Genomic DNA, 15,692 nt, shown 5'->3' with positions numbered 1-15,692 from the left:
TCTGCTCTACCCAAGCAGTAGAAATCCCAGCACCTCAGGGATACTGACCCACTGTTCCTCCTCATAAAGAGCAACTTGTAATGCTCCTGCACAGCTGCTTTACAGTCATTTTGAGCCTCTCAAAATGCACAAAGGTCACAATGCACAGAGGTCACACCCTCCTCCTAAATGAGAAAAAGGCAGGGAGTGACCATAAGCCTTGATAGTCCATACTGCTTAATTGTTATCTCAGTCACAGGCTGTTCTCTCTGGGAGAACATCTAGGGTACTGTTTGGTGGATATTTCACTCTGGGGGACAGGATGGATAGATCCACCCTATGCCTGGATCCTTTCTTTTAATCCAGTCCTCCAGCAGGCTTTGCTGCCTCCATCTTCTCCACATGCCTTGATACCATTCCTAATGCACACCCTCAGTTTATGTCCTAAAAGAATTATTCGTGTGGGCTGCAAGACTGCCCTCATTATATTGCACATTTTCAGCTGGGAAAAAAAAAAAAAAAGGAAAAAAAAGAGTAGACTTTTGAATGGTAATGGTGCTTTAGGGTTATGGAGACTCCAAACCAGATTCACAACCACACGCTGCCCAGGGAGGATGCAGCCAGCCTGCTCCAGAGGGACCTAGATTTTATGGTTTAGGTTTCACTATGCTGGATTCAGGTTTCATGCAACCCCCAGAGTCACAACATTTATGATGTCTGCCTTAGGCTGGGAAGTTTGCTCTCCAAATCCTACCTCTTGGCTCCATTTCTACCTCACTGTAAAACAGCGCAGATGACCAAGACAGTCTTCTCTCTACACCCAATCAGGACCAGCAGTCTCTCAAGGAAGGAAAAGTGTGCAGGAGAGCATCTTTGCCCTGCTGGAAGCTGGCCAGCACACCGAGGGGCACTGACTTTCCTGCTCTGCCCCAGTCTTGGGCTCTTTTGCTCCCTCTCACCCCCAGACATGATGGTGGATTAGGGCAAACCTTTATTCTTGCCCAGAGAAGTACAGCTCAGACTCTTCACCAAAGAGGATAGATGGTTTGTTCTGATAATTTACCCCTAATTTTCTGCCAACTCCTACACAGTGTTTTAATTTATCTTCACAATTTTTCCATCCTTGCACAACTGGATATAATATCAGCAGGAATACATTCCTTCCCACAAAGGCCAGGTAGAGCAGCAGCTACGATTTTCTTTTTTACACCATCTTTTCCAATAAACGCTATGGATTTTCTTTTAGTCCCTTTGCTACCAATCTTTTGGTAGGATATATGTGGAGGTGGGAACACGCTAATCCACACTCTTCTCTGTCTATATTTAAAGACAGATCAATATGAGAATGGATGGGAAGTGAGAAACCATGCTGAGTTAGCTGATCGCTAGTTTCTGTGACTTTCCTCATCAAAAAAACTCTCCCTTAAGATTAGTCTATTGCCATCACTTAGTATTATGTTTCGTATACCAGTGAATATTTCTTCTATTTTCCTATTCCCTCTCTGAAGTGTAATTTCCCATGTGCAAATAAATAGCCTCATTACTGGAAATAAGCAAAAACTGGATGGTGTAAGCATAGACAGCAGTAATAACAAACATCTTATTTCATTTGTAAAAATGCTTCCTGCGAGGAAACACTGGTTAAACCAACCCACAACGCTAGAAAAACGGTCAGACTGAACCACATAGAAGTTTTGCTGTCTGCAGCTAATTTCTGCTGGTTAGATGCTATTAAAAATCACTCTGCTTTGAGTTAAAGAAATTAAGCTTAAGGTATGTTTATTCATAATTTAATCTAGTTAATAATAGAAAAGTAATATGGAGAGAAACTGACACTCATCATTTCCATTAAAGTAATAAAAATTGTAATTATAAGCCCATGCTTCATGCTAGTAAGAAGCTAGAGCTTTTAAGGCCAGATCTTGCACTTTCAAGTATTTGTGTGTTAAGGAGAAATACAGACATGTAAACATTGTTCAAGATGTCAGATCGTTAAAATGCCATTTGAAAGATCCTGGCAGGATTTTTCTTAGGGCTTCCTACAAGACAGGATATGAAACTAAATCATAGCTCCTGTGATAAAACAAACCCTATGAAGGCTCTCACAGAATTTCTGATACTCACTTTTCTGCCATTTGATGTGCTATTAGTATCTCTTTTTTTTTTTTAATTTAATAAAGTGAATGTTATTCTGCCTTTTCTCCTGACTAAATAAAATGTTTTATAAATTGCTTTAAAATGTCCATTACCTTCATATTTGTTTCTGTTGGCTCATTTAAGTATCATAAACAGCTAACACTCTGTTTTAACCAACAACACAAAACAAATACATTATTAAAGGAAAATATTGGACAACAGTGCACAATAATTCATTCAAATTAATGAGCTCTGTCCTTTAATAATAAATGTTTATCATTCTTCTTTACATATTTCTAATTAATGCAGCTCCAACATAACTGCAAATATGCAATTAATAATTACTAATGAGAGCTTTATCAACTCAAGAAACTTTTCTAAATAGCAATAAAACTTTATAATATTAACAGATTCTCTGTGTACACAAATACAGGCAAAAGGTGAGAAATCAAAGATACCTTACTGTATTGTAAAGAGGAAACAATGAGATTTTATCCACGCTACTTTTGCTTGACTATGTTGTACCACCAGAAACAACCATATGCCACTGTTTATTGAATCTGAGTGAATGGGGCATAAATAGTAACTTTAGTTATATATATAGGAAAAGGTTTTACTGGAAAAAGAATGGAAATCAAAGGTGGCAAAAGACAAAACACACTCCTTTCTGAAAGAACAAAGATGTTTGGAGCAGAAAAGTGTAAAAATTAAATTTTCTAAGATTTTTTTGTTTGAATTTTTTTTAAAGTTCTCAATTGAAAGAGGCTACACATTTTGAGGATTAAAGCCAGAAAGAGCTTGAAATAAATTGTGAACAAATTTAGAACAGCAACATCAGCGTAGAACTCTGTACCTCAGCACTTTACACCAGATGTCCCTGTAGATCAACGTGAAAACATACTTATGGCTGATCTTACCTATGTTCCACAGTAATCCTGAAGGGTCAGACAATAGAGCTGAGATCAACAAAAGTAAATCTGGCACACTTCTGTTTTTTAACATACACTTGTTTTAATTTCCTGTGCAGTGTAAGCTTCCAAGAACAAAATGAAATACTTCGTTTTTTTTCAACAAGTCTATAAAATAGTATATATTAGATTAATTCAAAAATACCACAAGAAGCAGAATTTTTTTCTCCTTTCTACTCTGGGAGAAGGGGAGGGAACAGAAGGTTGAAATGAAAAGAGGGAATTTATCGATATTTGAAGAAAAATCAATTTCAAGAGAATGAATGTCTAGTTACTGAAGGAAAGGATCATTACATGGGGGGAAAAAAGAAGAAAACCCACAGATTTCAAACAGAAAATGTAACTAAGAGATGTCCATCTAAAGAGAGTTGAATGCAATATACCAAAATTTCAGGGGGCAGAGTAGAATTGTGAAGTAAGAAAATATTAATATTTGTGGTAAGCATAAAAAAGAAATCATTAGAAATTAAAGAGGAAAAAGAGGCATCTTCTTTTACCAGAAACACATTTGTATTTTATGAATGTGTAACACATAATCAGTTTCAAAACAAACAACAATTAAAATAAATGCCTGGAGAAATGAAGTTCAGCAGCTTGATGTGTTTTCTGAAGAACAGCACATTCTGATACAGTAAGACTTCTCCACTGACAAGGACTGGTACTTGACATACATTGACCTCCTAGAAATTTGATGCCAACATAGAGGCAAACAGCTGCCTCAAAGCAGAATTTGCCCTGTGTCTTTACAGAGGTGCAAGTTTAGAGAAGATGACAGTTTACAATAAATGCACTTCATTTTCCAACTAGAATCTCTTACTTCATCAGCTTTTTCCATCATCTGTATCTGCAAGAGGCAGAAGCTCTTGCAGCCTGTTCTTCTGCACACTCCTTGGTGACTAAGGTAGCAAAGGGCAAGGGGGAAGGAAGGATTAAAAGATGAGGGCAGTGGGGTTGAGGAGGTTGTGGGTGCAAGATCTACGATTCATGTTTAGGGAAAAGGACTGTGCAGGAGGAGAAAGAGGCACACCTTTGGGAGGCTCTTGCTAGTTGTAACAGATAAAATGCTTCCTCTTTCCTCATTGTTATAAGAAAATATGTGAAAATATACTCTAAAACTTTTTTGGGTGCCTACACTCTCTGAAGTCGAACCTGTGTTGCCAATGATAATGAATAAAACACAGGAAACTAGAAAAGACTGATAAAAGATGGGGAGCAGCAACACTGAAAATGAAAATCCATGAGAGATCACTCCTGCAGCAACACCATTTGATTTCTCTAACAGTGATAACTGCTAATGGAATAGAGAGTGCAATGTGTTGAGAAAGCAGGACCTGAGGCACTAAAGTTATATATACTGAATATAAGGTAAGCCACTATTACGTATTCTAACAATATTAACATCCATCTCTTGCAAGAGATCCATGAGGGAACCAAACAATAGTCAAGTTTTGTTTCTATGATAGTTATTTCAAGCTTATATATTTATAGTTTAAAATTTACTCTGGTTGTAGCATTTGTCATTCCTACAGATGTTATGGAGAAAATAGCTAACATCATGATGTAATAGGTGACTTTCCACATTTTAAAATTTGAAGAAGTTTACTTATAAGTATCTATTTCTACCTTTGAATTTGCAGAAATAATGTTTCTACCAACAACAGAAATTTTTCCTTGATCTTTTCACAGAAACAATAAGCTAATGAGTTGTTTTAAAGCTCGCTCTTAGAAAAAACAGGAAAATGCATACTTTCCTTGGCTTAGCTTTTCAGTTTCAAGCCTTTATTTCCTTTGACACATGAATTGTTCCAAAGCAGCTTTCTAGGATGCAAACACGAAACCACCCTTTACATACATTAAGAACCTGATGTTTTCGCAATTGCTGAAGTGTTGCATAGTTGGGGTTTTTTTGAAAATAAAAGCTACATTTAAAAGTATTACGATTATTTTGGTGCTGTGCTGCATGCCTACATATATTTATTGTAAAATCTAGTCCAAACCCCCTCCACACTTAATACTATAACTTTTTGCTCATTTGTAAAGTGCACAGAGGCATTTTTAGCTTCATAAATAAATCACCATTGCTGAATGACATAATCTAAATGTCTAAAGCATCTGTCATGATGTGTGTGCCCATTATTGATATTTGATTAGAAGGTGTACAACTGTCTTACCATTTCAACAGGTAACAGGATGAAAAGCTTAAAATACTCAAGGGATGTAGAAGAAAAATGAGCATGCTGGACATATTTACTATGGAGCACCTTGTCGACTTGATTTGATTCGATTCACTTCTCTGTTTCATACTAATGTAAATCAGGTGTGATTTAACTTTGACAACTCAGTGTAGATGCTCACATGAATAAAAAACAAAAAGTGTTCCCCTCTGTACCTGTTTTTATTTCAAGATAATCAGACAGTAAGTGTTTTCAGTTCAAAGAAGTCAGCTGGATCCCTGTGCTGACATGTTTTCCATCCTTAGGGCTGATGCAATGCATTTTCCTTGGGTTTGGTACCTCGAGGCTTTGGAATGATGTTGCAATATACGTTTATAGTTCCCTGTCCCTTGACTTCTTCATGTTAACTCAGACTCCATTTCCTCTTTTAATACAGTAAAAGGATTTCTAAATGTTACTCATTAAAAAGTGTCCTTAGTTAAACTTTTTAAAAATACTCTAAATTCATAGTTTGTGGTGCCTTAAAGGAGGGACTAACCAAAGCTTTTTTTTTTTCCCCTTTACCTTATCTTAAAAAACATTTAACTTAAAAACAGATTTTCCACACCTTTTATAACCCAGACTTATTTTCACTCTCACAGCCAAACTATAATCCTGTTAAAATATTAAAACACTAATAGGTCCTAATAGAAAAATACACAAGATCACTGTAATGTTATTATAACTTGCCAAAATCAGTTATAATTCAGAAGAATTTCCTTGCAGATATCTTATTCATACCATTAGCAACACTGATGGTACAGGAAGGATTCATATACACATTTTTAAAGTATATTAAAGCTCAAGAATGAAACCCTTCCTTGTGCTCCATTTACAATACAAGGGAAAAATAAAATCAAAGTACAAAATATGACCTACTTCCAGTATGATCAGCACGTAGACACCTACTAAGATGATGGATGCAATTGTTACTTGTGCCTCTATATTGGCATGAAGGTACTGATGTTTCATGGAGAGAGGAACACTTCCAGGGTCCTGTAGGAAAGCTTGAATGTTTACGAATATGGTGTCTCTGGTGAAAGAAAGAAGTTTTGCTTGTTTCTGGATTGAAATACCATTAGTTTTATTTATGCATTAATTTTACATTGAGTACCTGTAAATATATGTATATGTGTTATATCTTTACATTTGCAAGCAGCTTTGCAAACATTTTCACTCTCTAAATAGCACTGTTTGGAAAGTAACTCAAGTACAAAGTAGCCTTGTAAATCTGTTTAAAAAGCAACAAGAACTCATCCTTTCCTGCCCCTCTGAAACAGGCAGTGATAGACTATTTTTAAAACATTATCTGTTCCTTCATAGTCAAGTCTATGTAAACTATCACTTCAACTGATCATTTCTCAGTCTCTTAGCCAACCTGTTTGGTATCTGAAAGGTTCTAGTTGTGATGATTTGCTGATTTCTTCTTGAACTTAAGGGTAGAGACCAGTTGTACACCACCTGCAAGAGAGTCACATTTGGCAATATTAATAAAAGCCAGTGAAAGTGATACGTCTCTGATCTAGGGTTTTATTTCTCTTTGTTCTCTGTCCTGTCCATTTAGGAGTATTTTTTGTGGACAGGGCATAACACACACTAGCCTAAATTAACTCCAACTGATTAGGTATGTTAGAGACGCTCAGGTTGGAGCAAACTCATCCTCATCCCCTCGTTCAATCAATTAAGTGAGAGACACCTCCAGGAGGTGCTCCAGAGAGGGGTTTCCAAATCACACTTTACGCGGACTATAAGGAGCATCTAGGGCAGCTAGGCTCAGAGACAACAATATGGTCCACTCCCAAAGACTACCTGGGAAGAAAACTAACACATATGAGGTATAGACGATGAAAGGCCCAGGAGCAATGTCTACCCCTAGACATTATGAAGAGGACATGGTGGAATTTCAGTAAACAAAATTCCTATTTGCTGATCTTCTAGCAAAAAGAAACAAAAAAACTTCAGAAAATAAACACTTTCTGAAACTTCGCCAATTACTACACACTGATATTCATGCAAGTTTAGCCAAATACACTCTTTAAATGTAGATACAGATATTGTCTCTTTTTTAAAGAAAAGACACCTAAAAAAAAGTCAAATTTGGTTAATTGTAGCATAAATCCTGAGCCTGTCCTGACCCTGTATGCTACAAAGTGCAGAAAAAAAACCACTTTATATGGCCGACTTGGAGCATCTGACACAGAGAAATGCCTGAGGAGTATGCAGGCAGGGAAGGTTATTTTGGCTACCTACTCCTTTGGTTATGTCAGCGCCATCGCTGGCATGCCAGCAAGAGGTGGGCTGCTGGAGCCAACTGTGCTCTGGCTACCCCACAGCAACATGCAGACTCCTTGGGGATCACTGCCACAAGCACAGGTTACAGCAGCCTCGTCATCATGGAGGTGGGTGGTTTAAGAGAGTAATTGCTATCAGAGTATTGTTCTGTAGTGGGACAATCTTTTGCTGTAGACTGTGAGATTGGGTGTAAGCGGGAATACAATTGGCATTGTTCAGGTGTGCTGTCACTGGTAGAGGCAGACCATCCTGTTACGCATAGAGAATGAGAGGCAGTTGTTTGTATGCCAATGCTATTTATTAAATGATGGAGCTATTTTTATTTTTCAGTGATATATATGACAGGCTGTAAAAGATCCTCCTTCACTGAGTTCTCTGGGAAAGAGCAGCAGCAGTTTGTTACAAACAACATCAAAAATGAGAAAGCCTTAAGAGAAATAAAGCCAGTAAATGACACATGTTTGAGAAAATAATTTGCAACAGAAGGTGAAAATGTATTTCAGTGAGTGCAAAAAGTCACTTTACACTTGTTTCTTCCTTCTAAGACAACTTTTGAAACGTTGCCAATTTTAAACACAAGAACTTTCATGCTAAGTGTCAGTCAAGGGGCATAAGTTTTACGAAATTTTAATATAGGAAGCTAAAGGAAGTCTTATAAAGACAAAAGAAAATGTAACTTTACTCTTATTAGAATAAGTTTTCTAATACTGATGTTGACACACTTCACAGCAGGGAAAAGCACGACCACTTAAACCACACAATGGTGATAGAAATATAAGTGATAAAACACAACTCAGAAAAAGTGAAAGAAAATTTAAAAACCGTCACCTGCTGTTGGCGTCTCCACCTTGATCCAGCATCTTCAGTCTGGCTGATTTGTACTACAATGTATTCCTCTGTTTGCTGATCATCTACATCTGCTATAAATGGCCCTCCTATGTCTAACTTTAACAGAGCAGAATCACGAAAATCAGTCAGATTCATAGCTGTTAATGAAGTTGTTAAGGTGTAAATTTCCAGTAAAAATGAATCTAGGCTGTACAAATTCCAGGAAAAAAAAAAGTAGATTATCCAACTTATATTGAAAAACACATTCTTCACCTAAAATGCTTAAGAAACTACGAAAAGAACAAAATAGGTGTTTCCTAAGGAAACAGAAATTATGGGTTCAGAATGAACACATCTGTCCTTTCCTAGCAACTTTTGAGATCACTAATGCTTTCAGCTGACACTGTAGATGTACCAAAGCTCAAAAATAGCATATGGAGATAGACAGAGAAACAGAGAAGTAAGGCTCTTTAAGTGCTTGTACTAAATGAAAGGCTGCATAATTAGCTCAGCAGTGTAAACATCACAGAATTCACACTGTGGAATCTCCAATCATAGGGAAAACTAAATCAGAATCAACAACTTATTCATGCCAGAGAATTTGCTTTTTGGTCAAAATTTTACTCACAAGTTTTCGAACATCTGAAAGACATATTTCAAGCTCCTCTTGGTTGGAGTATTCATGGTCTCTTTCTCCTCCAGCCCCCTCTTCTGCTTTTTCTTTCTTCCTCTTTTGGATATCTAGCATGATCTACGGTAAAACTACATTCCTAGTTTAATATAATTAAGAAGTCAGCCAACCATGATCCACAAATCCATGGGAAGCCTGACTCTATTAGTCCCAATACATCTAGGACAGTTTAAACTCAGTGTTGGGAAAGCCTAAGTTTTAAACCGTTCACAGTTCTTTTGTTACTATAACAGAGAGAAATTGTAATTGTTTTGCTACTATCTGTGACCAGATAGAAAGCTAAGGCATCACCACAAAAAAAAAATCCTAAGGGAAGAGACTTGATTTTATGCATATACATTCTGTTGAAACCATGTGACTTAATCACATGCTTGAGCATCTTAATGGTCTTAACACCTGACATTTAATTCAGCATACTATGAAGAGTGAATCTATTGCAAAGAAAATGTACAATACCATATACATACCAGAAGGACTTTCCCAGAAAGATATTTCATTGCCCACAGAAGTCAAAGATTTTAAGAGGAGATGAAAAAACACAGTATATTTAGAGGGGACCAAGTGCAGTGCTGTGCCCTATCTTCCCAGTAAGGCCATCCATGGCAGACCAGGCTTTAAGGAGGAAAGCTTTGTAGCATTATTCAGGGGTCATTCATCTTAAAAAGAGTTGTTGCTTCAGTCCACGTTCCGGGCAGGAGAACTGCATCTAGAAAAGAGATGTGTCTCACACAACACAAAAATGATCCTAGGAGATCTAGTGGCAGGTGAGTAGCCAATGCATTGCAAAGTAATCTAAAAGTCACCCTGCCTATCACGGTGAGCAGAACAACCACCATCAGTGTCACATATGCTGTTCATTAAGACTGAACCTCCCAAGCATCTATTTGCTTAAAGGAATCGCACAGGAAAGGATAAAGAAAAAACTGAGATGCAACAAGTCAGGAGACCAGTTCCAGTCAGGAGAATTTACACACACAGCCCTTAGCAAGGGTATATACAAATTACAATGGTTCTCTTCTGGTTCTGAAGCTTTTAAGTGTGATTTGGCATCACAGGTTTTTCTGTGTCCTAATTAATACATAATATTACTCTCAGCTGGAACTATAGCTATACCTTTAAGTAGAGACATTAATTACACCTTCTAAAAGGCCTGCTGACCTGAAGTCATTAACCCAATGATTTGGGACACCTCTTGACAGTCTGCCTTTTGTTAGGAGTGTAGCCAGTAATTTATATCTTGAAAAGCCTCAGGTGCATATAATTATGGCAACTTCCTTTTAAGCAATACTTTTAAAATAAATCCGGTAATTACCTAGATGACACATTCAGAAGCTATTATAAAGGTTGCTTAAATTGAAGGGGGGGAAAAAAATGAAACCTTATTTTCAAGAAGACTGGTTCCTTGCTTCTTTTCCTATGAAGGTGAGGATACTTAAGATGTTTTTCCATTCCTTTCTGTGCATTTATAAAACCATCAGAAAGAGCCCTAGCAGGTTCTTCTTTAATTGCAAGTGGAACTAAACATCATTCACTGGTCTGCATTGAGGCTCTGAAATCCCATCAGAGTTATCTTTCTCCAAGCAATATTTAGAGACTCTGCCATAATTCCATTGTCAGACTGCAGCAGATCACAGCCTTTATGAAAGGCAGAATTAAAATAAACTAGAAGAAAACTTCAGCCATGTTTATATGAATGAAAATGTGATCTTTTTTTGGTCAAGCTGCTCTTCAGAATATTTTGTTCTGCCTTATTTTCGTTTTGTATTTCCCTTAAATTACCAGAATGTGGTTCCTCTAGATTTTAATCATTCAGATGTGACTAATTTTGGGGAAAACTATCTTTTTACTTCTCATATCCCCTTTTATTCTGCAACTTAACCATGCTGGGACATTTTGTCTTTTTTGAACTTTTTTGTAATGTGGCTTCCTATGTGAACATTTAAAGCAAAAAATCTCCCTGACAAGATTTACAGCCAGAGCTGTTATTTTTAATTTCCCTTCAGCTAAGCTATCTCATTTTTATGTAGTTCCATTCTTGAAATTATATTAATGCTTTGAATTATCTTGTCAAGGGATTTAGGTTTGTATATGCTTTGTGCACCATTACACAGTAGCTGTCTGTATTTACCTCTGGCACCAGACTCGGGCCACTACTTAGAGCTAAACCAAGATTTGTTTTTTCTGATCTTGGTTTTCTGAGTAGCTGCTCCTAGAAGGTATTGAAGGGTGTGCGAGAGTCAACTCATGTCGCTTTACTTTTTTGTAGCTTATGTAGATAATGTGATGGAACAGGATGCAGTGGCTAAACATTTAAATTAGTGTTCATTCACCACAGTTTACACTTCTGAATTGTGGACATCTGTATATGAGTTGGTTACTCCCTTAAAATCAGTGAAAAGAGGGTGCTTTTAAGATGGAATTCATTGCTTCATTTTAGACTACCACACAAATATGAGAGGAATCACTCATGAGAATCATCAGTTCCTGCTATTAACTATAAAGAGAGCCTAGGATGACTAACCCAGGTGTAGCTCAGATGAGACATTCCCTAAATACTGAGACCCTGCTCTACCCTCCATCATGCCATTAATGGGCAATGTAGGCCCACAGATGAATGATGTGGGTGCCCTGGAGACAAAGGATAAAAAGAAGGCGGAGTTACTGAATGCCTTCTTTGCCTCTGTCTATACTGCTGGAGGCTGCCCTGAGGAGCCCCGGACCCCTGAGGTCCCAGAGGAAGTCAGGATAGAGGAGGAGTCTGTCTTGGTTGATGAGGGCTGGGTCAGGGACCAATTAAGCAATCTGGACATCCATAAATCCATGGGCCCTGATGGGATGCACCCACATGTGCTGAGGAGGCTGGCGGAAGTCATTGCTAGGCCACTCTCCATCATCTTTACTAAGTCGTGGGCAACGGGAGAGGTGCCTGAGGACTGGAGGAAAACAAATGTCACTCCAGTCTTCAAAAAGGGCAAGAAGGAGGACCCGGGTAACTATAGAATGGTCAGCCTCACCTCCATCCCCGGAAAGGTAATGGAACAACTTGTCCTTGGTGCTGTCTCTAGGCACATCAAGGATAGGGGGATCATTAGGGGCACTCAGCATGGCTTCAGCAAGGGGAAGTCATGCTTAACCAACTTGATAGCCTTTTATGAGGGCATAACCCGGTGGACAGATGATGGTAAAGCTGTGGATGTGGTCTATCTTGATTTCAGTAAAGCGTTTGACACGGTCTCCCACAGCATCCTCGCAGCTAAACTGAGGAAGTGTGGTCTGGATGATCGGGTAGTGAGGTGGATTGTGAACTGGCTGAAGGAAAGAAGCCAGAGAGTGGTGGTCAATGGGACAGAGTCCAGTTGGAGGCCTGTGTCTAGTGGAGTCCCTCAAGGGTCGGCACTGGGACCATTACTATTCAATATATTCATTAATGACTTGGATGAGGGAATAGAGTGCACTGTCAGCAAGTTCGCTGATGACACAAAACTGGGAGGAGTGGCTGACACACCAGAAGGCTGTGTTGCCATTCAGAGAGACCTAGACAGGCTGGAGAGTTGGGCAGGGAGAAACTTAATGAAATATAACAAGGGCAAGTGTAGAGTCCTGCATCTGGGCAAGAACAACCCCATGTACCAGTACAAGTTGGGGGCAGACCTGTTGGAAAGCAGCGTAGGGGAAAGGGCCTGGGGGTCCTAGTGGACAGCAGGATGACCATGAGCCAGCAATGTGCCCTTGTGGCCAAGAAGGCCAATGGCATCCTGGGGTGGATTAGAAGGGGTGTGGTTAGCAGGTCGAGAGAGGTTCTCCTCCCCCTCTACTCTGCCCTGGTGAGGCCGCATCTGGAATATTGTGTCCAGTTGTGGGCCCCTCAGTTCAAGAAGGACAGGGAACTGCTAGAGAGAGTCCAGCGCAGAGCCACAAAGATGATTAAGGGAGTGGAACATCTCCCTTATGAGGAGAGGCTGAGGGAGCTGGGTCTCTTTAGCTTAGAGAAGAGGAGACTGAGGGGTGACCTCATTAATGTTTATAAATATGGAAAGGGCAAGTGTCATGAGGATGGAGCCAGGCTCTTCTCAGTGACATCCCTTGACGGGACAAGGGGCAACGGGTGCAAGCTGGAACACAGGAGGTTCCACATAAATATGAGGAAAAACTTCTTTACAGTGAGGGTGACCGAACACTGGAACAGGCTGCCCAGAGACGTTGTGGAGTCTCCTTCTCTGGAGACATTCAAAACCCGCCTGGACGCGTTCCTGTGTGATATGGTCTAGGTAATCCTGCTCCGGCAGGGGGATTGGACTAGATGATCTTTCGAGGTCCCTTCCAATCCCTAACATTCTGTGATTCTGTGATTAAATCAGTATGCACAGAGCCAGCTGAAAAGCCATGATTGACAGAGATTCTCTGTTATATTTGCATGCAGATGGCTGACTTTATGCTTTCTTTAACATCTACTTGTATCACCTACTCTGCCTACTGTAAAACATACCTTGAGAATACTATCTCTCTTAATTATTTTTCACCAAGTTTCTGAGGTGGTTATATACTATTGATCCTGTTTTATGACCAGGTCACCCATGCTAGATTCTCTAGGGCATTACCATTTTAAAGAAGGTGTTTTGTCTGGGTCTTAGCATCTCTTTTTATGTGTTGTCCTTAACTGGAATTATTTCTGCAACACTTTTTACGGTTTTCTCTTTTGATGTCTTCTCCCTGTTTGTAGCTTACGAGGTTGTTTTTACATCATCTCTTCACAATATACCAAGTTGAACCACATGCTTTTCTATACCTGTTGGTTTCCCCATCTGAAGAATGCTCCATAGCTTTTCTTTTTTTTGTCCTTTTTGGAGTGTCAGCAATCTGGTTCCATTTTTGTCTACACTGGAGCCATCCTTTCTCTCTGTGCTCCATCAGTTCTAGAAGCTTTGTGAGTCCTTAATAAATTCTCTTTTCTACAGCATTTTCTCAATGATGCCTTGAGATTCTGCTTCTTTGCCTGCCTCTGCATGTGGTCCTAGTCTTCATCCATCTACTTAGCAGCTTGAACATTGCCTGCAGCCCAAAATACTTAATATGTTTCCAACAGCATCAACAAACATAAATTATTTTTAAATGTGTTCTCTGAGGAAAAATGATGGAGGAGTGTCTGACAGCAGAGAGATAGAGTTAGAAAATAAAAAATATCAAAGGGGCAAAAGAACTAAAGGTATTAGAGAGGTTGTTTCATTCATTAAGTTAATTTATGCTCCCTGGGAGAAGAACTCATATGTAGGACCTCCAAGGAAGCTAAGTCTGCTAAAATCTGACTATATTCTTTGCCTCACAGTCTTTCTTTCTTTCTATGTATACCTCTGGTTCAGGGAGTGGGAAAGGTGATTTTCAGTGTCACTAATGGTCATGGCATGATTACAGGTTTTCCTAGTGACCTTTTCTTGCTCCATGATTAACAGAGTTGCACCAGTCATTCAAACTCATGCAACTTCAGCAAGGAATTTGATAATGTCAGCACATTTACCCATCTCATGTCTGCTCAGTCTAGAGCCTCACCATCAATTTCCATATGTGGAATTGTTCTAAATAGTTCCGCTGAATCCAAATGAAATGAGAAATCTAGCCTATTATGTAAATTTCAACATATTATTGCTATTGAGAAACATCTACTTTCTGAATTTGAGATCTTAACCCTGGACTGGATGTGATGAAATCTTAGAGTTACTGAGAAGGGAGGTAAATCAGTGAAAATTGCCACTGGCTAGTCAATTTGATATCTCTGGTTTTGTCTGATTTGGACTGACCAGAGGCCCATTCAGCCATGACTTGAGACGAAGTATTTTCGTTAAGTTTTGTTTTGCACGAAAATAAGTTTTGTTTTGCATGTAAAGAACAAGTGAGTAAGGAACCCTTCACACTGGGTCCTGTGCAAATATATACCTTGGAAAATGTCAGCCCTTGCTCCAAAAATTTTATTGAGGAGATAAGAACCATTTAAAGCAAAAAATCAGATCAGGACTGGAAGGTTTTAAAATACATTTATAAAAATGTGAGATCCTTGGCCAGACTCAGAAAGAATTCACAATCTACTCCCCAGTTATTATCATGTTTCAGGTTAAAGAAAAGGAAGTTCTGACAATCAGTCTGAAAAATGAAAATTAAATTGCTTCACCTAGACTGACCTAACTTTCCCTCAGCTGTAAGAGGAACTGGCACAAGCACAGAGGTTGAGAGGGAAGCAAATAAGATTGTTACTGAAACACTTGTCAAGGACAGAGTAAAGATGGAAATTCACAGCTCAATGAGGTAGGTGTGAGACTCATTGCACAAAAATGCACTGGAAGAAGATTCACCTTTTCTTGTAAAAAGAAAATATTTCCACTATTGAGAAGTGTATAAATAGTAATAATTGTATCAGGTACAGTGAAAGAAAAGCAGGAACTGTGTCAGGGAGGCAGACACTTCTTTAAATGACAGTGAGCTAGTGTACAGTTTCATTGCATAATTCCTTAATAGCATCCACAAATCCCCATTACTTTTTCATCCTATAAAGTCTAGTTCAATTCAAACAGTGCACAGTTCTGCTGCAGCTGTCTG

The 15,692-nt window shown here is 38.8% G+C and overlaps 1 protein-coding gene across 1 annotated transcript in view; it reads right to left on the bottom strand.

Moving 5' to 3' along the window:
- OCA2 (OCA2 melanosomal transmembrane protein) overlaps positions 1-15,692 on the bottom strand; it is a 184,434-nt gene that overhangs the window by 130,744 nt on the left and 37,998 nt on the right. Inside the window, exons 6-8 of the mRNA XM_068425544.1 lie at positions 8,417-8,574; positions 6,675-6,757; positions 6,176-6,329 (exon numbers count right to left, since the gene is read on the bottom strand). Coding sequence (XP_068281645.1) covers positions 6,176-6,329; positions 6,675-6,757; positions 8,417-8,574 — 395 coding nt within the window. The remainder of the gene's footprint in view (positions 1-6,175; positions 6,330-6,674; positions 6,758-8,416; positions 8,575-15,692) is intronic.

This window comes from Nyctibius grandis, chromosome 2, assembly GCF_013368605.1.
Source record: "Nyctibius grandis isolate bNycGra1 chromosome 2, bNycGra1.pri, whole genome shotgun sequence".
Lineage (NCBI taxonomy): Eukaryota > Metazoa > Chordata > Aves > Nyctibiiformes > Nyctibiidae > Nyctibius > Nyctibius grandis.
This window is presented reverse-complemented; position numbering and strand designations above follow the sequence as displayed.